At 36.9% G+C, this 23,897-nt stretch overlaps 4 protein-coding genes across 5 annotated transcripts; all 4 read right to left on the bottom strand.

Annotated features, from left to right (window-relative positions):
• Window positions 1-1,921: 1,921 nt before the first annotated feature.
• On the bottom strand, window positions 1,922-2,919 carry LOC130947575 (cysteine-rich receptor-like protein kinase 25). The gene is made up of 2 exons (XM_057876276.1): window positions 2,168-2,919; window positions 1,922-2,085 (listed from the first exon to the last, which is right to left on the bottom strand). The coding sequence occupies exons 1-2, from the start codon at window positions 2,714-2,716 to the stop codon at window positions 2,038-2,040; spliced, it is 597 nt and encodes a 198-aa protein (XP_057732259.1). The 5' UTR covers window positions 2,717-2,919; the 3' UTR covers window positions 1,922-2,037.
• Window positions 2,920-3,828: 909 nt separating this feature from the next.
• On the bottom strand, window positions 3,829-4,191 carry LOC130950188 (putative cysteine-rich receptor-like protein kinase 9). Its single transcript, XM_057878722.1, has one exon. The coding sequence runs from the start codon at window positions 4,189-4,191 to the stop codon at window positions 3,829-3,831; it is 363 nt and encodes a 120-aa protein (XP_057734705.1).
• Window positions 4,192-4,803: 612 nt separating this feature from the next.
• On the bottom strand, window positions 4,804-8,243 carry LOC130947567 (cysteine-rich receptor-like protein kinase 10). The gene is made up of 8 exons (XM_057876266.1): window positions 8,009-8,243; window positions 6,975-7,832; window positions 6,747-6,887; window positions 6,523-6,644; window positions 6,217-6,427; window positions 5,770-6,007; window positions 5,433-5,580; window positions 4,804-5,333 (listed from the first exon to the last, which is right to left on the bottom strand). The coding sequence occupies exons 2-8, from the start codon at window positions 7,822-7,824 to the stop codon at window positions 5,001-5,003; spliced, it is 2,043 nt and encodes a 680-aa protein (XP_057732249.1). The 5' UTR covers window positions 7,825-7,832; window positions 8,009-8,243; the 3' UTR covers window positions 4,804-5,000.
• A 68-nt stretch (window positions 8,244-8,311) lies between these two features.
• On the bottom strand, window positions 8,312-13,259 carry LOC130947562 (cysteine-rich receptor-like protein kinase 25). Of its 2 annotated transcripts, none has more exons than XM_057876262.1 (7): window positions 11,589-13,257; window positions 10,046-10,186; window positions 9,806-9,927; window positions 9,520-9,730; window positions 9,172-9,403; window positions 8,913-9,066; window positions 8,312-8,759 (listed from the first exon to the last, which is right to left on the bottom strand). In XM_057876262.1, exons 1-7 carry the CDS (start codon window positions 13,159-13,161, stop codon window positions 8,442-8,444), a joined length of 2,751 nt encoding a protein of 916 aa, XP_057732245.1. In that variant the 5' UTR covers window positions 13,162-13,257; the 3' UTR covers window positions 8,312-8,441. The 2 variants fall into 2 exon arrangements, with proteins under 2 accessions (XP_057732245.1, XP_057732246.1); XM_057876263.1 differs by having other exon boundaries at window positions 8,494-8,759; window positions 8,918-9,066; window positions 11,589-13,259.
• Window positions 13,260-23,897: the final 10,638 nt, after the last annotated feature.

Genomic DNA, 23,897 nt, shown 5'->3' with positions numbered 1-23,897 from the left:
AACGAAAGTCTTAATTTAAAAGGTAGCCCGAGAGAAAAGGAAGTCAACACCATCGAGTTTGGAGATGTTCGAATTCGGGAAAAATTGCGATCCCAATGTGGAGAAAAGGTGGAAGAAGTTCAGATTGGAGATCAGCTCGAGAAAACAACAAATATAGGGGCCAATGCAACCTGGAAGAAGGACTAAAAAAGAAGTTCATTGACCTTCTAAGAAAAAACTCTGACATTTTCGTCTGGAAAGCCTTCGACATGCCTAATATAGATTTCGACCTGATGTCTCATAAGTTCACTGTGTATCCAAGCTCCCGACCTATCCAGCAAAAACGTCGAAAATTTGGAAAAAAAAAAAAGAATATAGATCGTGAAATAATAAGTGCAAGCATTATTGGAAGTCGGATTCATAAGAAAGGTAAAATATCCACTTGGCTGACAAATGTGGTTCTCGTAAAGAAATAGAATAGAAAATAATGGTACGTATTCGTTGTTTTAGTTAACAAAATAATATTACTAATTTATCTTTAACATTATTTTTATACTTGTATTTATAAATTTTTATTAATGAGAAATTAGAATGTATAGTTTATGAGTTTAATTAAAATTTTAGATTTTAGAGAATATTATATAATTTATAATTAACTAAATATCATTTTTATATTCAATAAATTAATATCCATTTTATTTATCTTAGAATATATTTTTTGTAAATTAATTAATATTTATGTTATCAAAAAATGATATTATTATATATTTATAAAGAATTGAAAATATATTATTTAAAAATAAATTATTAATTTTAAAATTTAAAATGAATTATTAATTTTAATTTACAAAACCAAACACATTGCATTATGACAAGAACGCAAATGTTTTATAACAAGCCATTTACATATATTATTAGATAATTAGACAAAATTTTGCTTAAATAGCCCAACATGATGTCGGCTCTGCTAAGCTTCTAATATGGCTTTTTCATAGTGCACCACGAAGCTACATTCTAGCTGAGCAGGACACAAGGGTTACCTTCAATTTCACGCAAACGGATAACACGGTTGCATGTCCATGCTTAAATTCTATCACCTGCGGTCCACAATAGATTAATTTCACTAAATCATGACCCTTAACATTGTTTAAATTAAATCTGTATGGTCTGGACAATTGAAACAAAAAATTTCCAACTTAGTACAATAATATACGTGAACATCTTTCAATAATTTAATATCATAATTTTAATAAATAATTAAATATTTTTAAATTTATTGATCAACTGCTAACTATAAATAATAAATTATGTTGATTTTCTTGCCCAAAAAAAAAAAAAATTATGTTGATTTCGTAGTATTACTAAAAAAACTAACTATTTTCATCAAAATGAGATTTGCTTTTACTTCATGCAGATTTATTTATTGTTTACATGATAATCGAACTAGGCGCATTGGGAATGGAAACACTAGCCTAAAAATCTAAACAAAGATGACCAGGTGGCAAAATCAAACAATGCTCAAATATTTGGACACTGATGACAACATAGATGAGCACAATTATGTAATCCAACGTGTGTCCCTACGCCTCCTCGTACGTGCAATTCACAGCATTCATTTTTGACTTGTCCTTTAAAAGCAAAAATCAAACAAGAAGAAAAAAATTATTTTCTCAATAAAGAGTGCAGCTTTTCAATTGCTTATATTGGTTAAGCAATTAGGACAAGATGAATTCTATAGTGCCTATAATTTGATACTTAATTTTTGTTTAATTTATTTTTTATGGTAATTTTTAAATATTTAATAATTATTTATTTTTATATTTTTAAAATTAAATATTAATTTTTAATCTTTTTTAGTAAATTAGACAAACATTTTTAGGCACTATAGCAATCACCTTAGAACAAATACCAAGAGATAAGATTGGCGATTATATATATTTAACTCTAATTATGTTTGCCATTTTTGTTTGCAACTTCGGTAACTTTTGATAAAGAAGGAAATCCATTCTTGAATTTCCGAAGGTAGAAGTAGCATGATCATCTTAACACATTAATCATTCACTTCTGACAATTCCCACTGCAATCATCTTCAAGCGCAAGTGCAGTCTATGTCTCAGAAAGGAAAACAGTTACAACCCTAACTAACCAACTAACCAATTGAAGAAATATCTTATTAGTTATATATTACCGTTTTCTTCCACAATTTAATCACATCTCTTCCTTGTTTTCCCATGGCAGAACATATGCCAAAAGTAAACAGTACCATAGCAGCAACAATTGGAGTAACAAATGCTAGAACTACTTCAACACGATTCCTTCCTGAATGGCGAGATTGAAGAACCGATGGAGTAAGTGATTTGGTGCTATTGTAAAAAGGGTAGACCTCATATCTAATATTGCACCCTGGAAGCAACACCCTCGCTCCTTGTTTTCCATCACAGCAATTCGGAACAGAAGCAATGGCACTGCTGAAACACATGTTGCAATCAAACAAGGACAAATCAGGAGTACACTGCACCAATTCATAAAGAGTCTCTGTGCTTGTGAGGTTTACTTCCCCTGTTGCAAACTTATTATCCTCCATGGAATTTGCAGCTTTGGATGCAAGACCATTTAACAAATTAGCCAGCAACTCGTTGAACCGTTTAAGCTCTTTGACTGACACGTTCTTTGCATGGAATAAGTCCACTCCTGGTACTATGTTGTTCAGGATTGATTGGTTGGAGTAACGTAGCATGCATATGTCTTACCCTAAGAAGCACAGACACGGACACGGACACGGGACACGACACGGACACGGACACGGACACGGACACACACCAAAATTAAAATTTTACCGGACACGGACACGGCATATATATATTAAATTTTAAGAAAAAAAATCAAAAGTCATAATATATATCATATATATAATATGAAGTCAAAAAGTTAGATATCTTGACTGACCCAACCTTATTTTTTTTCACAACAAATTTCCATAAAGGCTTATCCGCAGAGTCCTCATTTTTTTCAGTTCCAGTAACCCCAAGAGAACTCATCATTCCTAAATAATTTAATAAAAAAAATCAATAATGCAGATAACAAGTAACTATTTGTAGTAACTAGTAACTATGGAGTATAGACTTAGTGAGCTAACATTCTAACGATAAAATAAAAGTTCAAAAGAAATTACCTCAACCCCTAAGTTGCTAAGTTGCTGCAAGCAACGATTTGCAACAACTATTGTGGCAAAAGAGTGCCACGGGTGAAGAGGAGCAAAGCAGAGAGGAGAAAAGCACGAAGCAAAGAAGATGGGAACATAGGGAGATGAGCGCACAGAGGTAGAAGGAGCGGCGTGCAGTGGAGCGACTCGCAGAGGAGCATCGCCGGAGGAGCAATGCACAGAGGACCGGCCTGCAGAGGACTTGCGTGCAGAGGACCGGCGCGCAGAGGACTTGCGTGCAGAGGACGGTGCGTGGAGGAGGGTGACTTTTGCTATGCTCTGAAGGTGAAGGGTCGTGTAAAAAATGAGGGTTGTTTTTTTATGAGTTATTTAAAATGTGTGAGAGACTCCTTGTGCTTATGGGGTCCAAGATTTTTTTGGGTTAAAGGTAATTCTTTTTTAAAAAAATTTCTGCAATTTTTACATGCCAATCGTGTCCTGGCGTGTCCAATGCCGGGTCCTCGTGTGTCCAGTGCCGTGTCCTCGTGTGTCCAGTGCCGTGTCATGGCGTGTCCGAATAAAAAAAAAATTTTTTTTTGCGACACGTGCTCAGGTGTGTCGGACACGTGTCCACCGCGTGTCCGTGTCCACCGCGTGTCCGACACGTGGACACGGCAGTAATTTGGTGTGTCCGTGCTTCTTAGGTCTTACCATATTATGGCCTCTTTCTCAACGGGGCACCTCCGTTTGATCTCGGTGGCTGCGGCCGCTACGCAGTCGTGGCAAGCTGCGGAGAGTGTGTTGCCTCGGCAGAGGAAGAGGCCGGTGACAGTGTTAGGAGCGGTGCTGCCAACTCTTGTCCTGTAGAAATGGCTGCCTTCTGTGGCGTTGGAAGTAAGTGAAGAGAGGAGGAGGTTGAGGTTGGTTTGGAAGGTTCTGTTTGGTTCGAATTTGAGAGAGTCTGTGCAGCAATGAGAACTGTAAAGTGGAACTGCTTCGGTTGGAAAGAATAGGAATCCAAAGAGAAAGAGGAAAACAGAGGAAATTACACAGTAATAGGAAGAAGCCATGTTTGTGGTCTTTCTTCTTCTCCAGAAAGGATTGTGAAAGAGTGTAATTTTTGCAATTTTCCAAAATGTTAACTTTTTCTTTAGAACGTATTATTTTTTTATCATGTATAGTAATGTAGACAAGGACAGCCACTAGGGGGTTGAAGAGGATTGAATATATAAATACAAATAGCCACATTGAATTAGGGAAGATGATGGACTTTTTAAATAAACAGCATTAAAATAGAAGAAATATGAAATATTTTTCGCATTGGTGGAGATAAAAGATTGGAGCGCAAATCAGAGTTTAGTTTTGCAGAAAATGACCAATTAGACCTGTTAAATTATTAAGAGGAAAGAATAGCAAAAGAAGATAGTAATGGTTTAAGGTTTTATTCAATGAGGAATGTTAGGGGACCAGCAATTTTGGTGTTTTGTAACCATCAATTGGTCATCAATAGTATTTTTAATGGTGTGAGATCTAATGGTGGGAAATCACTCACTTTTGTTTTGATGGTTAAGTGCTGACCAAAAAACACAAAAGTTGCTGGTCCTAGACTTTTCCTTATTGAATTTTGATGGCTTAACTGTATTGCATCAGCAAATGAGTGGATACCCTTTATAAGTGCAGAATTCTTGATCATCTTATCTTCACGTCACATATTTGTATTCTCTTGATAAGCAAAAAAGTACTTTTTCATATTGAAAAATAAGCAACCACAAAGCGTTACAATAATTTGAACTTTCACCTTAATAAAGAAAGTCCATAGAATATGTATAAGAATATATAAAATTTTCAAAGCCTCGTGGAACAATTCAATCTTAATATCTTATCTAGGATCCATTTCGCTAACTGACATCTCATTGACAGAATTTTGCACTGATACATTGGTTGTAGCTCCACTGAATTGCAGCTCCTTGGGCATGTTTGAATCGGTTCCGCTGTGCACGACAAATGCTGGCTGGTTAGGTACTGGTAGAGTAACAGAATAACTATCCAGCATAAGCACTATTGTTGCCATTGTAGGTCTATCTGCTGGATCTTCTTGGACAGAGAGCAAACCAATATGGATGCATCTCATAACTTCATTTGGAGTATAGGATTTTCTCAACGTGGGATCCATCAATTCCAAGGGTGTCCCTTCCTTCCAGAGTTTCCAAGCCTATATCAAATTTTCATCAAGCATTTGTTATGTTATGATATATACAAATGAGTAAATCAAGTAGGACCAAACCCAAACCATAATATTTTCTCTACTCACATAGCTCACTAGGTCATCAGCATCTGTTTCATAGAAAGAGCTGATCTTCTTGCCACTTATAATCTCCAAAACAAGGACTCCAAAACTGTATACATCAGACTTAACCGAGAACTCTCCGCGCATCGCATATTCCGGGGACATGTAGCCACTAAAACACATTTGAAACATTAATAATGCACTGTCAGCACAGAGGGGAGAAGAGAGGGGGGTGGGGGGTGATAAAGAAACATGAAAAAGTGGCAATGCTCTTCTATTTTTGTTTGATTCAAACTACCAATATTCTGGTACTAGATTGTTTGAAAATTCATAGTGCAAGATAATGAAAACTCCAACTTACTATGTCCCAACAATCCTGCTAGTATTTCCTTGAGTTTGATCAACAGCAAATAACCTTGCCATACCAAAATCTGCAATTTTTGGATTCATATCTTCGTCCAACAATATGTTGCTAGGTTTAAGATCACGATGTATGATTTTAAGTCTAGAATCTTCATGGAGATATTGAATTCCTCGAGCAATGCCTCCAATAATCTTGTATCGTCTTGTCCAATCCAACAATCCTTGTTTCTCAGGATCTGCAAAGCAAAGATGGAAATACTAAAACACCTCAAAATACTAAACACCTCAAAATAATAAACACCTCAAAATAATAAAACCAAATACAATTTTCTCACGGTCAATGAATACTAGATAATATGATATTAGTTATTCTCAGTTTCTCTCAACAAAACTTGAAATTGTACAGTATAATAATGAACTGTGAAGAGTAATGTGATGAGCCTACCGAAAAGAATGTAGTCCAAGCTTTTGTTGGGTACATATTCATATACAAGTATCTTCTCTTCTCCTTGCAAGCAAAATCCCAAAAGCCTGACTAGATATCTATGTTGAAGCTTGGCAACCAGCTCTACTTCATTCTTGAATTCTTCTCCACCTTGTACAGATCCTTTAGAGAGCCTCTTAACAGCTACTTCTTGTCCACTTGGAAGCAAGCCCTGAATTTTACACATAAACGTATCCAGTTATTGCCTACACCTACACAGATATAATCACGCTTTCATTGTAGAAAAAGAGCTTAACAACACCATACCTTGTAAACCTCACCAAATCCACCTTCTCCAAGCTTGTTATCTTGAGAGAATTTCTTTGTGGCTGCTTCAATTGTACTCAAATCAAATCTCAACGAATCAATGCTAGAGATCTCGGTCACAGCTAAGAACAGAACAAAAATAATATGTCTATCAGTCTATGGGATCGAATTACAACACAGCAGAGTTTGCAAAGCTTGAAGAACCAAAAAAAGTATATCCTCACTTTGTGGATCTTGTGCAGAGTCATGCTTCTTCCTTGCTCTTCTTCTAATTAAGAAACAAACGCCCGCAACAAACAGTAGCACAGCCACTGCAATTGGAACCACAATTGCAACAATAGTCCCGGATGATAGTCCACTACTTCCTGCATTTCCAAAATGGAAGTAATGACAGTTGCAAAAATGCTCCTAACTCCTAAGAAGGTATAATAAGACATCAGAACTAAAACTACCTCCGGAATGAGATGAATTAGTTGCAGGTGGAGGAGGAACTAGCCCTGCCGACGGAGAAGGCGAAGGAGCCAAAGCATTAGAGCTATAGAAAGGGTACAACTCATACCGAACGAAACAGCTGGGGAATAGAATCCTCCCTCCCTGCTTTCCTCCACAACAAGGAGTTAATTTGGTTATGGCCTCAGTTAGACAGCTGGCACAGTCTCGTGGTGTGAGGTTATCGGTACACTGAGCCATACAATAAAGGTTCTGAAAACCAGATATGTTGGCTTGCTTTGTAGCGTACTTCTTTTCAAGAACAGGGGACTTGGCTGCTTCTTTCGCCGTTTCATTCATGGTTTTGAACAACAACTTCATGAAGCTTTCCTGGTTGGAGACATTCCCCGTGTTGGAGAGGCAAACGCCGGGCCTCGTGAACATTGTGGACAAGATAGAGCGGTTATTGGAGTACCAAACCATGCACTCGTCGTACCAAATGATGGCTCGTTTCGATAAGGAACAATTTGCATCGGATGAAAGCTTCTGTGTGGCGTTGACCACGCACTGCCCGCAAGAGGATAAGTCGCCCCTGCACATGAAGAGACCGTAGGCCGTGTCGTTGGAGTTTGTGCCAGGGACGGTGGTGTTGAAGAATTCAGCGTTGGCGGTGGCGTTGGAAGAGAGAGATGAGAAGAGGGTGTTAATATCCTTTTTGAAGAGGCTGTTGGCAGTGGTCTTGTTGTCTGAACAAATATTGTAAACATAAGTGGGACCTTGTGCTTTAGCGGTGGTTGCAAAATTGAGGAGCAGCAGGAGGGAAAGTGATACTGGGACAAGGTTGAAGGTGATCCTCATCCAATTCCAACCCATGCTAGTTTCTGTTATTGTTTCAGAATAGAAGGATGTTATTGTGTTATGTTATGCGGTAGGAGTAGTTATAGTGTGTGAAGAATCAGGATTTTGTGTGTAGGTGTGAGCAAGATAGAAGAGGAGGAGAAGAAAGCAGGTCAAGCAAGCTGACAGGTCAACCTTGTTATTTATTACAGCAACTTACATCTCTTTCGTTTTCTGCCCGGAAAAGTGGGTAATTGCTTATTGGAATGGTATGTCCTTCTACCCTTGTAGTCTTGTGTGGAAATAAAACCACAAAATGAGAACAGGGCTTCGGGACTATGGTTGACTCCTTCAACTTAACTACAAAAATCTCCCTATATACAATCTCATTATTCTTATGTTAGAAACACACGTAAACAGACATAATTGGCTAGTTCCTTAGTTGCGTAGTCCCTAATTAATAGCATGAATTCTTTGTTTAAATTTAAGGATCAAAATATATAATCAACAACACACTAAGGAATAACAAAAGATATCATAATTCGATCCCCAGTCCATACAAGCTCCAAAGTAGAATTGAAATCTTATCTTAATTTTATACTAACAGCAATGGCAATTGTTTGCACAGAACGTTAGTCAAAAGTTAAATACTATTATCTAGGAAGAAAGTTACTTATAGACATTTCATTTTGTGAAAGTGGATGTGAACCAGAACTTGATTCTTGTGCAGCTGCTCTTTGGTCCATCTTTTTGTCCATGAAAAATGCAGGTTCTTGTGGAAGTGGCAATTCAATTGAATGGCTGCTAAGATATGTAACAACGGATGCCATTGTTGGTCTTGCATCAGGATCTTGTTGAACACATAATAAACCAATTTGAATGCACTTAAGGACTTCAATTTCTGAATAGTTATTTTTAATATTTGGGTCTAATATACTCAATGACATGTTATCCCTCCATTGTCTCCAAACCTGTAACACAGCAACCTCCCACAATCATTATATAAATCATCAACTCTCTTTTTTTCTATTTATTTTTTTATGAATCAATTTGAATACAGTTAATGGGAAATGACATAGAGCAAAAGTGTAAAAAACAAACACCTAGCAGAATATTATACTCACGTAACTCAGGAGACCATCATAAACATAGTGTGATTTATAAGAGTTTGTGTTCTTCTTTCCAGTAATAATCTCCAAAAGCATGACTCCAAAGCTAAAAACGTCGGATTTATCAGAAAATTGTCCAAGCATTGCATACTCAGGAGACATATAACCGCTATTTATTAGATGAAGAAAATATAATATTAGTTTAACTACAAGATATATAAGAGAAAAAATAAATAAACAAAGAAAAATATATAATTGAACATTCAAAACATACTGTGTTCCAACAATTCTATTTGTACTTCCTTGATCTTGGTTTATTTCAACAATTCTAGCCATACCAAAATCTGATATTTTTGGATTCATATTTTCATCTAATAGAATGTTGCTGGGTTTAAGATCACGATGTATAACTTTAAGTCGAGAATGTTCATGTAAGTAAAGAATTCCTCGAGCTGTTTCTCTGATAATATTGTATCGATCAAACCAACTCAACAGCCGTTTACCATCTACAAAATTCACAAAGTGATGAAGTATTGAAGTGAGTATGTAGCAACGAATTGAAAAAAATAAGATGAAAGAAAAAAATTCAGCAAGTAGGAGTCAAAAGTCAAAGGAGACAGACCAAATAAAAAGTAATCAAGGCTCTTATTCGGCACGTATTCGTATATAAGTATTCGTTCTTGTTCTTCAAGGCAAAAACCAATGAATGTGACCAAATTTCTGTGTTGGAGTTTGGCTATCAATAACACTTCATTTTTGAATTCATGTTCACCTTGTTTGGAACTTTTTGAGAGTCTTTTCACTGCTATTTGTCGTCCATCAAAAAGAATGCCCTAAAAATATAAATGAATATTTATGTAAAAAATAAAGTACTAAAAAAACAATACTTTTTGCATGTATTTATTTACCTTATAAACTTCTCCAAATCCACCTTTTCCAATCATATTCTCATGTGAAAAGTTGTTCGTGGCTGCTTCAATTATAGCCAACTCGAATTGCAATGGCTCTATAGAGGCACTTTCGTCACCAACTAAATCAATATGCATGATGAATTATAAAACAAGTTTTCAGTCTTCTTGACATTAGAAATGTTGAGATCAATGGAGTTGTTATCATTATTATAATGATCATTTTTTAATAACACATACAGTTTTCTCTAAGAATATTCTTGTCGCTCTTTCTTGTTTTTCTCCGAAGCAAATAGCAACCGAAACAGAGGAGTATCACCGAAACAAATGAGGGCACAACAATTGAGATTATTGTTCGCCGGGAGTGGCCTTTTCCATTTTCTGCAGAAAAACAATCAACTCCTCTAAGTGTCAGAAGTAATAATGATGTATGATATAAGTATAAGCACCTTAGGATTTGAACTTTCACCTTAGTATAAATAGACTAACACAAGATTCTTATATTGTTTTAACTTTTTTTTTTGGAAATCTCAGTCATTTGATTGAAAATAGAGCAAATATCGCTTTTGTCCCAACTTCTAGAGTAAGTTATATTTGTGTCCCTAATGTTTAAATCGTCCTATTTGTATCCCTAACGTTTGTAAAAATAATTTAATATTATCCTGCTATCAATTATATATTATGTGCTTTAGTTAGAATTTTAAAAATCTTTTCTTGAAGTTAGAATAACTCATTAAAAGTTGAAACTAATCACTGTAACATTTACATAATTCACTTTTTTAGGGACATAATTGAGCCTGAATACAAATTTTGGGTACAATATTAAAATCGAACATATCTAAATAAGACCTAATTAAGAATGAATACATCTAAGTGAGAATAATTGAAAAATACAATCTGATCTATTAGTATAATTGACGGTAGGATAACATTGAACCACTTTTATAAACGTTAGGAATATAAATAGGACGATTTAAACGTTAGGAACACAAATAAGACTTATTCCAAACGTTGAAAATAAAAGCAATACTTTACTCTTGAAAATATATTGAAAGAGGGTTAATATTTAGTATTTGTCTTTAATATTTATAGTAAGAGTAATTTTATCTGAATAAATTTTGGGTTCCTTTTATATCCCTAAAGTTTTATAAAGAGAAATATTATGAAATCATAAAAAATTTTATTTTTGACTATCACTTACCAATTAATTCAATTCTTAGTCTAGTAACCCAATAACATATTTTATTTTGTATTTTTTTAAATATTAATGACTAAATGATGAAAAACAATAAATTTTAATGATGATCTAACATTTCTCTTTTATACTTTTATAAATATCTTAATATTGTCATTTGGCTAATGCTGCAAAATTAGAAACGAAAGAATTTAACATGTCATAATAAAATTCTGTTCTTGTCCTTATAATTTTATCCCTAATTTATTTTCTCTTTGGGTTCTACTTATAAGATCAAGATAATCTTAAACTATGGATTAGACTAAACTGTTTTTGACTCTTTCAATAGGATATATTTGACCATATTACTCCCCACCTGCAGCGCAACGGGGTGAGAAGGTTCAATCAGCATGCACATCTCACGGAGCCTCTGTCCTTTAAAGAAGAAAGGTATTGATAATAAAAATGCTAAATACACATTGTATAAATATTTCATTGGCTCCTCATACTTTCCCATATATTAATAATTAATTGTAATGAGTAATTTTATTGTAGACAGTACATCAAATATAGTTGTATTCATAAGAAAAGATTTTAGTGAACATTCACCTGTTGTAGAAGGACCACCACGTAGCTCAGGAGGTGGAGCATCATCATCACCTCTGTAAAATTGGAATAATTGAAACCTAAGAGTGCAGCTAGGAGATAGAACTCTTCCACCGACACTTCCCAAACGAGCCCATGGTATTGCTGATCCAATCACATCACGGAGACAGTTTGTGCAGTCATCGCTGGAGAGATCTGGCGTACACTGAGCCAGAGTGTAAAGAGTTTGAAAGGGATTCAATTTTGATTTATCTGTCAAATATCGGTTACCATTGTCACCTGTCAGGTTGGTCAATCTAAGTAAAATACCAGATAGAGTATTGAAGAAGTTTTGCTGCTGGGTAGAAATGAAGCTGCTGGTCATGTTGAACTCGTTAAACAAAGGACTTGCTATATACGTCGAGCGGATATCTGCTTCGGAATAGCGAAGCAAGCAGTGACTATACCAAATAACAGCCTCTTTGGAGAAGCGGCACTTGGACCAAATTCGATCTTTTGCAAGGACCACGCACTGTGAGCAGAGGCGGGACGGAAGGTCACCACGGCACATGAAGAGCCCAGACACTATACCTGCTTCCACCTTCTTAAACAAGTTACCGCTGGTGGCGTTGGAATACAAGGAATAGAGGAGGGTGCGGAGATGTAACTGGAAGTCCTTATCGGAGTCTGAGGCTTTATTGTTACTCGAGCAAGTGCAATTAAGATAAACAGGATCCTCCGTATCTTTTGAATCATTATACAAATATCGTGTGGCTGGAACAAATCCTCCTGGTCCAGCTGGTGAAGGCGAAGGAGCCAAAGCATTAGAGCGATAGAAAGGGTACAACTCATACCGAACGAAACAGCTGGGGAATAGAACCCTCCCTCCCTGCTTTCCTCCACAGCAAGGCGTTAATTCGGTTATGGCTTCAGTTAGACAGCTGGCACAGTCTCGTGGTGTGAGGTTATCGGTACACTGAGCCATACAATAAAGGTTCTGAAAACCAGATATGTTGGCTTGCTTTGTAGCGTATTTCTTTTCAAGAACAGGGGACTTGGCTGCTTCTTCCGCCGTTTCGTTCATGGTTCTGAACAACAACTTCATAAAGCTTTCCTGGTTGGAGACATTCCCCGTGTTGGAGAGGTAAACGCCGGGCCTCGTGAACATTGTGGACAAGATAGAGCGGTTATTGGAATACCAAACCATGCACTCGTCGTACCAAATGATGGCTCGTTTTGATAAGGAACAATCTGCATCGGATGAAAGCTTCTGTGTGGCGTTGACCACGCACTGCCCGCAAGAGGAGAAGTCGCCCCTGCACATGAAGAGACCGTAGGCCGTGTCGTTGGAGTTTGTGCCAGGGACGGTGGTGTTGAAGAATTCAGCGTTGGCGGTGGCGTTGGAAGAGAGAGATGAGAAGAGGGTGTTAATATCCTTTTTGAAGAGGCTGTTGGGAGTGGTCTTGTTGTCTGAACAAATATTGTAAATATATGTGGGACCTTGTGCTTTAGCGGTAGTTGCAAAATTGAGGAGCAGCAGCAGGGAGAGTGATACCGAGACAAGGTTGAAGGTGATCCTCATCCAATTCCAACCCATGATTATTGTTTTATGGATTTGTTTAAGTTTTTCCAGTTTCGGGAAAGAGGGAGGATGTGTTGTGTTATGTGGTAGTGATAGTAGTAGTTTATAGTCTTTGAAGATAAATTTCTGTGACTTAAGAGGAGGAGAAGAAAGCTAGTCAAGGAAGCTGCCAGGTCAACCTTGTTTGTTATTACAGCTAGTTACGTCTCTTTCGTTATCTGTACGGACAAGTGGTGGGATTGTATTCTCAATTTTTTATTCTATTAAAAAAATAAAGTATGATTTTGTTATATTTTATAAATTGGATAAAAAATATAACAAATATTTAAAAAATAAAAAATTATATTTTATATTCTTAATTAAAAATAAAATTGAGAGAATCTATTTTAATGAATGACTTGTTAAAATGGTATTTTCTTCTGTTAAATGAATACAGCATGGAGACGGGACGTTGACCTTTCAATTTAACCATAAAAATTCGACTAGTAGTTGCACAATTGAGGAGCACGGAGACAGAGAAGGGTGAAGGGGATCTGGATCCTAATAGCCATGCTTGCTAGCTTGTTAGTTTGTTAACGCTCTCTGTGCGTTTGTTTTTGTGATAGTTTATAGTCTTCGAAAAGAGTTGACCTTAGCGTTCATTTCAATTACGAATAATTAAGGTTACATTGGCTAATTTCTACCATGCACATGCATTCACATCTCTTTCGTGATTCTCATTCATTTTCTGAACAACATTAAAGCACGTGCGAGCGAAGTCGAGACAAAGCAAATATCTAACATATTCTTCCCAACAAGCTAGAGATTGATTGGTTAAAATTTATTATAGTCAATTTTGATGGCTGGGCTTAATTATAAGCGCTTAACAACTCGAATATCAAACCCCTTCATTCGAATCTTCGTGTACAATACTCATGCTAGCTACTACTGAACAAATCAGCGGCAAAACTCCTAAGTAAATGTTGGTTGTTAGTGTCCTACCTACTGTTCCTTGCTTTCAAATTTCAAGTGCAACAAAAATTTGCTATAATTCAGCATTTTATATGTACTGCATCTGCATGCATTTCAAATGTTGATATATTAACCACTTTGCCCGCTCATCAATCCTCGCTAATGGACACTGAATGACTGAACTATATAGTAACTTGATTCTCAAACTTTACATAGGTAATGTTACGTGCATTGTAACTTTCAAATGAAGAGCAAATTTCTTTTTTATCTAATAGAAAAATTATCAAAAAAACGAAAGAAATTGTCATTTACAATATACATATTCTCCACGAATTTAATGAGAATTTTTCCTTTTTATTCAGTTTCACTTTTCACAAAAAAAAAAAATCCCTTTTCTATATACTACCTAATATCTATTATTATTTTATCGGTTTCATTAGAAAATCAACTAGAAGTATAACTAACTAATTAAAAAATATATCTGTTATAAAAAAAAACTCCATTGTATCTTAATTTTTTGAAATTTAAAACTAAAAAAATGAGGTTGACTTAAATTGATTTATATATTGTAGTTGATTTTTTATATTTTTTATTTTTTAAAGGAACAAAAAATCGTCTCTCCTACCACAAGTATATAAAAAAAATAAGAAAAAATAATTATATATATAATACATATTAAAAATATATCAACACGCAAAATATATATATATATATATATATATATATATATATATATATATATATATATATATGACGACTATTTTTATGTAATATAACATTTTTAAAAGTAAAAAAATATATATCAAGTATTATTTTTTAATTAGTCAAATTTTAACCGAATCATAATACTTTAATTATTATTATGAACAAGAATACTCCTATTAAAGTTAATTAAATGGGAAAAATCTTAATTATAGTGTTCTACTAGGGTTTAAGCGGGAAAAATCCTAAATGTCCACTTGAATTTATCTGAATTCTAAAAGTGTCACTGAGATCCTAATGGCAGCGTCGGCTGCTCACAATCAAGATAGAGGAAGAAAGAATTGGGAGGAAGTCGTTGCGTTTGGCGAGGAGGAAATTCAAGCAGGGGTAGAGAGATGCTCAAGGAGCTTGGTGGGTAGGTTGTTGGTTGATCGGGCTTTTTCAGGAAGGACAAAGGAGGAAGCAATGTAGATTATTTAGAAGCAACCAGAGGGATTTAGGGTAGTGGATCATGAAGGAAACCTCTTCCAGTTCTTCTTCTCTAATGAAAAAGAGTTTATACGAATCGAACGAGGAGGGATATGGCTTTTCAAAAATTATATCCTAAATATAAAGAGGTGGAGGGGAGAGGAGACACTTAATGATGTAGAATTCTCTCAAATTCCGGTGTAGGTTCAACTTTGGGGATTACCAGAACATTACAAAACAAAGGAGTTAGGTAAAAAAATCGGAAGAGTAATAGGAGAAATCCTAGGCATTGACATCTTTCAAGTGAGAGGCAAAGAAAGTAGGATTGTTAAAGTGCTGATCAACCTGGATGTTACCAAGACACTCCGAAGAATCATCAAAATTGAAGGCCCAAATAGGAGGATTATGGAGGTCTCAATTCACTATAAATGGATTTGAATATTTTACAATTATTACGGGTTCTTGGGACATGAGATACGAAATTGCAGTAGACATTTAGATGATTCGCTAAAAGGGGAGGTGGAAGATGAAGGATGGGGGGATTGGTTGAGATCTGAACAGACGAAAAAATAAGAACAGAGCACCACAAAAAATTCTAACACTAATTCTAGTTCTTCGGAGGATTGAAGAGTAAGGAGAGATAAGAGGCCCACACCAGTTAACCTCCTCAAGGAGTTGGCTGGTCTTACTATAGAGAAAAACAGGAGAGGAAGACATCAAGAAGGGCATACTAAGAAGAAGGGAGAAAAGGAAGAAGAAAGATTGCTGCTGGAATTAGAGGATACGGGAAGCAGAGCAGATTCTGCAGCAGATACCATACAGTCAGATGTGATGAACCCAAAAAGCATGAAAAACATGAAGGGGTTTGTCTTTAAAACAGGCAGTTACCAAGGAGGACAACAAAATAAATGGAAGCTAAACTTAAAAAATCTCACTAGAAGAAAAATGATCAATGTGACACGAAAAAAGAGGAAGGCCCAAGAAGGAATGGATATGGAAATTAAAAAAAAAACGCCAAAAAGCCATTGTTACTACTGTTGAGGAGGAGGGTGCCACCCTTGAAAGGGCACCCAAAAGACTATGAAGATGTTGATGTGGAACTGTCGGGATTTGGGGAAACCCCTGACAATTCACAGCATACAAGGAATTTGTAAATCTCATTCTCCCTAGGTATTATTTATGTGCGAAACGAAAAATAATACCTTGACTGCGTCGGGAGTTTGTAGGAAGTTGGGTTTTTTAAACTTTTCTTGTGTGGATCCTAGGGGATCGGCAGGAGGTTTGGTGTTGGCATAGAAGGAAGAGTCAGATATTACGGTTCGGCATCAAGAAGAATTTATGATTCAATTCTCATGGACTCACCGCAGACTCCAAAAACAATGGGAGGTGGCGGCTGTTCATCTTCATTGTGAGGAGAATCGGAGAAAGGAGTAGTTTGGCAAGATTTCGGAGATTATTCATCGCTCAGGTCAATATTCTATGGTGATAGGAGATTTTAATGCCATCTCAGAATACCACGAGAAATAAGGGGGTCTTATGAAGACGAGAAGTTCTATTAATGCTTTCAATAATTTCATTAATGAAGGTGAGTTGGTGGACTTGGGGTATATTGGAAGCAAATTTACTTGGAGCAACAAACAATTTGGTGAGAATTTTGTTAGAGAAAGGCTGAATAGATATTTGACCTCAACACATTTGAGGTTAGAGTACTCGACAGCAACGATCACCCACTTGGAGGATACCGGTTCGGATCATCGTCCACTTCTATTATATTCGAACTGTGAAGAAAGCAGAAATAAGAGGAGATTTCGGTTCTAAGAAAGGTAGTGTGACAGTGAGGAGGTATCAAATATTGTGAAAGAGGCATGGCAGACCCAAATAAATGGATCTTCTATGTACAAACTGTTTTGCAAACTGAAAAAATGTCGCCATATGCTTGTGGAGTGGCAGAAAAGTAGCAGAAGCAACTAGAAGACACTCATTACTGATCTTAAAAACAAGCTGGAACAGGAGAAGGAGAAAGGAAATGGCGCGGATAGGAGACACATTCTAAATTTAGAGGTTGATCTAACAGATGGGTATGAGAAGGAAGAGCAGTATTGGCGAGAGAAGTCAATGGTTCAATGGCTGAAATGGGGAGACCAAAATACAAATTTTTTTCATGCAAAATTTTAGAATAGAGCTAGGAAAAACAAGATTCAAAAGCTCTTAGATGACTCGGGTAACTATAAATCCGATCAGGAAGGAATAGCTCAAATTGCACAATAGTACTTCACCGAAGTCTTCTCAACCTCTAACCTAAGTTCATCCATGGAGAGCATAGAGAACATGGAGGTAAGGGTCGATGTCACGACTAACAGAAGACTAGTGCGGAGAGTTAAAGAAGAAAAGGTTAAAACAGCAACCTTTTTCATTAATCCCTTTTCAGCCCTGGGTGATGACGGATTCACAGGTAAATTCTTTCAACATTACTGAGGGATCATCAAAAGGGATGTAACGGATGCAGCCATGAGTTTCTTTGCAGGAGGAAAGATGTTGCGAAGTTTTAACCACACGCATATTTGTTTGATACCAAAGGTTCAGCAAGCAGAAAATATGGCTCAAATTAGACCCATTAGTTTGAGTAATGTTTTCTATAAAATCTTCTCAAAGATACTGGTTCACAGGATGCAAGGAGTGTTGAATAAGGTGATTAGTGAGAATCAAAGCGCATTCATCAAAGGAAGGCTGATTAGTGACAATACCCTAATAGCTCATAAGCTCATGCATTTTTTGAAGAATAAAACTTGTGGTGATCACGAGGTGGCAGTGAAGCTTGACATGAGCAAAGCCTATGATAGGGTGGAATGGAATTTTGTATTGGAGGTCATGGCAAAGCTAGGTTTTGTGAACAATGGATTGACTGGATGAAAGAGTGTGTCACTACTGTATCCTACTCTGTTACTATGGAAGGACAACCTCATATCTATTTCTTATTTGCGCAGAAGGTTTATCCTATATGCTCCACAAAAGAGAACAGAGGCTTGAGATCTCAGGATTGAGGATCAATAGCAGATGCTCTACAGTCAGCCATCTACATTTTGCAGACGATTCTATACTCTTCTGTAAAGCAAATGGAGAGGCTTGTCAGAGACTACTTCAGGTATTCAACACTTATAGACACCTTAGTGGGCAGCAGATTAACTTTCACAAATCTTCCACCTTCTTCAGTAAGAATATCCCCCTTCATATAAGATATGAATTAGCCCATATTTTACAAATTCTATATGTAGGAAACCAGAACAAGTATCTGGGGCTACCATCAATAATTAACAGATCCAAGAGGAGTACGTTTAATTATATTAAAGACAAAGTGGAACACAGGCTACAGAACTGGAAACGGTCATTACTCTGGGTCAGTAGAAGGGAAGTTCTTATTAAAGCAGTTGCGATAGCTATTCCTCTTTACACTCTGAGCTGCTTCAAGCTACCAGACTCCCTAATTGATGATATCCAACGAAAAATTATGAATTTCTGATGGGGTCAAAGGAGAACCGAGCAAAAACAGTGGTGGATTAAATGGGATATAATTTGCAAAGACAAGAAGCAAAGGGGGTTAGGCATCAAGGATCTTAAAACTTTCAACTTAGCTATGTTAGCCAAGCAAAGTTGGAAAGTAGCAACTAAATAGGAATCATTAGTTAGTAAGATATACAAAGGCCATTACTTTAAATATTCATCTTTCCTTAAAGCAGACACTGGATCAAGCCCCTCTTGGGCTTGGAGAAGTTTATTGGAGGGAAGGAAAGTGATTGAAAAAAGCACTATTGTAAAAACCGGACCGGACCGGCCGGTTCAACCGAAAAACTGGTGAACTGAATCCTATACTGGTCCGGTCCGATAGTTAGACCGTGAAAGGAAGAGAACTGGTACGAACCGGTCAGATCCGCCATAAACCGTTGAAAACCGGTCAAACTCAGTCAAAACCGGTCCAGTTGAAAATACAAATTTATTCAAAATGTTAGAGGGAGGATTCGAACCTGACCTCATAGAACTAAAACATTCTCCCAGCCGCTAGGCTGTTACACTTCTTGTACATTTATACGCAAATTATAATATATATAAATATCTTTTATCAAATAATTTATTTTTATTTTATTTTTTAATTTTAGTTATAAATTTGATTTTTTAATTATATTTTTATTTAATAATAATTATAAATTTACTTATTCTTTCTTTTCATAATTATATAATATATATTAATATTATTTTTAATAAATACTTGTAATATATAATAGTATAATAGATATAAACTAATTAATAAATTATTAAAATTTAAAAATAATAGTTATTTTAATACAAAAACAAAATAAAAATATTTATGATAGAATAAAAATAACAAAATACTTATTATTCATGTTCCATATTATTTTAAAATAGTTTAATATTCTTAAAATGTTAGTGAAAATATGTATTTTAAATTTTTAGTTATTTTTTATTTATATAGGACCGGGTTAAACGGTTCAACCAGTGACTCACCGGTTGAACCAGTAATCCAGTGATCCAGTAACCTGACCGGTTCGATCACCGGTTCGGTTCTGACAACTATGGAAAAAAGACTTAATGTGCGCGGATAGGGAGCGGAGATTCAGTTAAAATTTTTGAAGACCCTTGGATTAGGAATTTTAGGCCTATTTTAGTCTACTAACAATAGAATATAAGCTCAGATATTATATGGGTGAATCAGCTACTCAAACAAAACAGAACATGAGATGCACAATTAATTCAATCCATCTTTAATCCAGATATTGCAGCAAGCATTTTGCAAGAAACAATTAATGAATGGGGGAAATCAGGCCACTACTTAGTAGCATCGGGGTACCAAATAGCTTTTTTTTTCTTCCATCCTCCAGTTGATCAGCTCCCTGAAGTCTGTAACCAAAAGAACATTTGGAACTCAGTCTGGGATCCGCAATTGCCCCCAAAGGTAAAGATCTTTATCTAGAGGCTACTTCACAACGGAATTCCGGTTTGACAGTGCATCCAAAGCATATTCAACAATGTATAGGACGTGTGTCCTAAGTGTGGAGGAGAAGGAGAGACGGCTCTTCACTATTTAGCAATGTTCTGAAAACCGGACCGAACCGGCCGGTTCAACCCGGTTAACCAAAAACTAGTCATTTAGCCGGTCCGGTCCATGCACAAAACCGCGCTGCAAAAAACCGGCAAAAAAACCGGCCGAACCGGTGGTTAACCGGTGAACCGGGCCGGTTTTTAAAAGTGCCGGTTTTTTCCCTTACTAGTCAAACGGCGTCGTTTCTTTTAAAAAAAAAGAAAAAGGGGATGAAGAACGCGTGACTTTCTCCTGAGGCTGCCTGCTGTCACTCCCAAAATTGAAAAACGAAAACCCAAAGCCAAAATCCCTAATCTCCTTCTCCTTCTCCAAAATATTCTCCCTAACCTGCTGCCACTCCCAACCATCAGCTCCACTCCCAATCTATTCTCCACTCTCCAACATTGAAGCAGCTTCTGCATACAACGGATCAGAGGACGCCGTGAAGAACACCCAACGTTCGGCCACCTTCAGGCACCGTCGCCGACGTCCGTGCACCGTCGCGCACCGTCGCCCAAGCTCGCGCACCTGGGTTTCTGGGTTTCTCTGTTTCTGGCTTCTGGGTTTCTCCACTTCTGGGTTTCTGGATTTCTGGGTTTAGGGCTTCTGGGTCCGTTTGTGGCTTCTGTTCGTGGCTTCATGCTGTGTTGTTTTCTGGCTTTTCTTCGTTCTTCTCTTGAAGTAAGATCGGGTTTCTGGCGTCTGTAACTTCAGTGTATAGGGAAAGTGCTAAGATTGGGTTTCTGGCGTCTGTATACTGTTTCAATTTTTTTCTGGCTTCTGTTCTTTTATTTTTTTAACATGATTAATCAGATGTGGAATGAATTTGTTGTATACTTGTATGTTGGATTTGATAATAAAATTGATGCATGTTGAAATTGAAAATTATGTTCTGCTCTGTTCTTCAAAATGGAACAGTATAATGATCAACATATTTGAGAATAAAATTATGTTCTGCTCTGTTCTGCTCTATTCTTCAAAATTATGTTCTGCTCTGTTCTTCAAAATTTTATTTGAGAATAAAATTAATGCATGTTGAAATTGAAATTGAAAATTTGTTGTATACTTGTATGTTCTGAATTTAGATGGAACAGTCACAAAATGATCAACAACAACAACATAATGTTGCTGGACAAGAATCTCAGACAGCTTCCTCTCAAGGAAAATCTGACCCGGCTTGGGAATATTTCACTGTGAAATATGATAAAAATAATAAGGCACAATATACATGTATTTTTTGTTTGAACACTTATAATGGAGGGGGATATATAGGATGAAATATCATCTTGCGAAAATTCCTGGACGAATCAAAGTATGTAGCAAAGTAACTGAAGAAGTGGAACTTCAATTCAAAAGGATTCTGATGGAAAACAAGAAAAATAAGATGGAGAAAGGAAAATTTGAGGAGGAGGCTTATGGTGGGGAAGCACATGCACAAGAGGCTGAATCGCCTAACCCTATACAAGCTGTTGTTCCTACAACAACGAGAGACAAAGGAAAGAGAAGAGATGTAGTAGCTACACAAATTGGAAGTTACTTTAAAGAAAGAACTACTCCAGGATCTCAACCGACTTTGAGAAGTCTTTTGGCTAGCAAGGAAATTGTGCACAAGGCTAAGTTGGGACTTGCCAAATGGATTGTTGATGCACGTATTCCTTTCAATGCAATTCAATCACCTTACTTTCAACCTGCATTGGATGGTGTTGCTGCAATTGGACCTGGTTTTAAGGGACCGTCATATGATGAAATGAGAGTTCATTTGCTGGCTGATCTTAAGAGAGAGTGTCAGTTGCTGGTTGAAAAGTATAGGAGTGATGAGCGGATAATTTGTATACTTTTTGGCATTGTTTTTAGTATGTTTTTGATATCTTTTAGTTAGATTTTAGTATATTTTTATTAGTTTTTATTTAAAATTCACTTTTCTGGACTTTACTATGAGTTTGTGTGTTTTTCTGTGATTTCAGGTATTTTCTGGCTGAAATTGAGGGACTTGAGCAAAAATCTGATTCAGAGACCAAAAAGGACTGCAGATGCTGTTGGATTCTGACCTCCCTGCACTCGAAGTGGATTTTCTGGAGCTACAGAAGCCCAATTGGCGCGCTCTCAACGGCGTTGGAAAGTAGACATCCAGGGCTTTCCAGCAATATATAATAGTCCATACTTTATCCAAGATTTGATGGCCCAAACCCGCGAAGCAATCCGGCCTCAGAAATTCCAGCGTTAAACGCCGGAACAGGATTAAAAGTTGGAGTTAAACGCCCAAACTGGCATGGGAGCTGGCGTTTAACTCCAGAAAACGTCTCTACACGAATTTCCTTGATTGCTCAGCCCAAGCACACACCAAGTGGGCCCGGAAGTGGATTTTTATGTCATTTACTCATCTATGTAATAGTTTTCTATAAATAGGACCTTTTACTATTGTATGAGAGAGTCTAGGGACGACATCTGAGTAGCTATCTTTGTTTTATGCTATCTTAGACCTTTGGGAGGCTGGCCATTCGGCCATGCCTAACCTTTGTTCTTATGTATTTTCAACGGTGGAGTTTCTACACACCATAGATTAAGGGTGTGGAGCTCTGCTGTACCTCGAGTATTAATGCAATTACTATTGTTCTTCCATTCAACTCCGCTTGTTCTTTATCTAAGATATCACTTGTTCTTCAACCTATGAACAAGATGACTGACAACCATTCTTGTTCTACAAGCATTCAAGGCTTTAGTGAATATCTCTTGGATTTCTGATTGCATGATGCATGGTTGATCGCCTGACAACCGAGTGCTCGTCTGACAAACGAGCCAGCCATTCCATGAGATCAGAGTCTTCGTGGTATAGGCAAGAACTGATGGCGGCATTCAAGAGAATCCGGAAGGTCTAACCTTGTCTGTGGTGTTCTGAGTAGGATTCAATGACTGAATGACTGTGACGTGCTTCAAACCTGTAACCTACTGGGCGTTAGTGACAGACGCAAAAGAGTGATTCTATTCCGGTAGGGGAGGGAACCAAACCGGTGATTGGCGGCACTGTGACAGAGTGCTCTGCATTAGCTTTCACTGCGCGGATGGGAGGTAGCTGCTGACAACAGTGAGACCCTACACAAGTTTGCCATGGAAAGGAGTAAGATGGATTGGATGAAGACTGTAGGAAAGCAGAGAGACGGAAGGGAAGGCATCTTCATACACTTGTCTGAAGCTCATACACCAATGATATACATAAGTATCTCTATCTTTACCTTTTCTGTTATTTTCGTTTATCATCATCATATACATTTGAGTCTGCCTGACTAAGATTTACAAGATGACCATAGCTTGCTTCAATACTAACAATCTCCGTGGGATCGACCCTTACTCACGTAAGGTTTTATTACTTGGACGACCCAGTACACTTGCTGGTTAGTTGTGCGAAGTTGTGTAATGCCATGGTATTAGGCGCACCAAGTTCTTGGAGCCATTACCGGGGATTATTTGAGTTGTGAAAAAGTATTGTTCACAATTTCGCGCACCAAGTTTTTGGCGCCGTTGCCGGGGAATTAAATGTCCT

The sequence above is a fragment of the Arachis stenosperma genome, chromosome 9, assembly GCF_014773155.1.
Source record: "Arachis stenosperma cultivar V10309 chromosome 9, arast.V10309.gnm1.PFL2, whole genome shotgun sequence".
NCBI lineage: Eukaryota > Viridiplantae > Streptophyta > Magnoliopsida > Fabales > Fabaceae > Arachis > Arachis stenosperma.
This window is presented reverse-complemented; position numbering and strand designations above follow the sequence as displayed.

Bases quoted from the DNA above. Each gene is read 5' to 3' on its own strand.
- LOC130947567 (XM_057876266.1), bottom strand. From the start codon at position 7,824: ATGGGTTGGAATTGGATGAGGATCACCTTCAACCTTGTCCCAGTATCA. The intron at 6,888-6,974 runs GTAGTTTTAGTT...TTGGAAATGCAG, and splicing joins TAATTCATCTCATTCCGGAG to GAAGTAGTGGACTATCATCC. The intron at 5,581-5,769 runs GTAAGTTGGAGT...AATGTGTTTTAG, and splicing joins AGCAGGATTGTTGGGACATA to TGGCTACATGTCCCCGGAAT.
- LOC130947562 (XM_057876262.1), bottom strand. From the start codon at position 13,161: ATGGGTTGGAATTGGATGAGGATCACCTTCAACCTTGTCTCGGTATCA. The intron at 9,928-10,045 runs GTATGTGTTATT...ATATTGATTTAG, and splicing joins GAATATTCTTAGAGAAAACT to TTGGTGACGAAAGTGCCTCT. The intron at 9,731-9,805 runs GTAAATAAATAC...TTATATTTTTAG, and splicing joins GATTTGGAGAAGTTTATAAG to GGCATTCTTTTTGATGGACG.
- LOC130950188 (XM_057878722.1), bottom strand. From the start codon at position 4,191: ATGGCTTCTTCCTATTACTGTGTAATTTCCTCTGTTTTCCTCTTTCTC.
- LOC130947575 (XM_057876276.1), bottom strand. From the start codon at position 2,716: ATGCTACGTTACTCCAACCAATCAATCCTGAACAACATAGTACCAGGA. The intron at 2,086-2,167 runs GTAATATATAAC...TCTGAGACATAG, and splicing joins TTAAATTGTGGAAGAAAACG to ACTGCACTTGCGCTTGAAGA.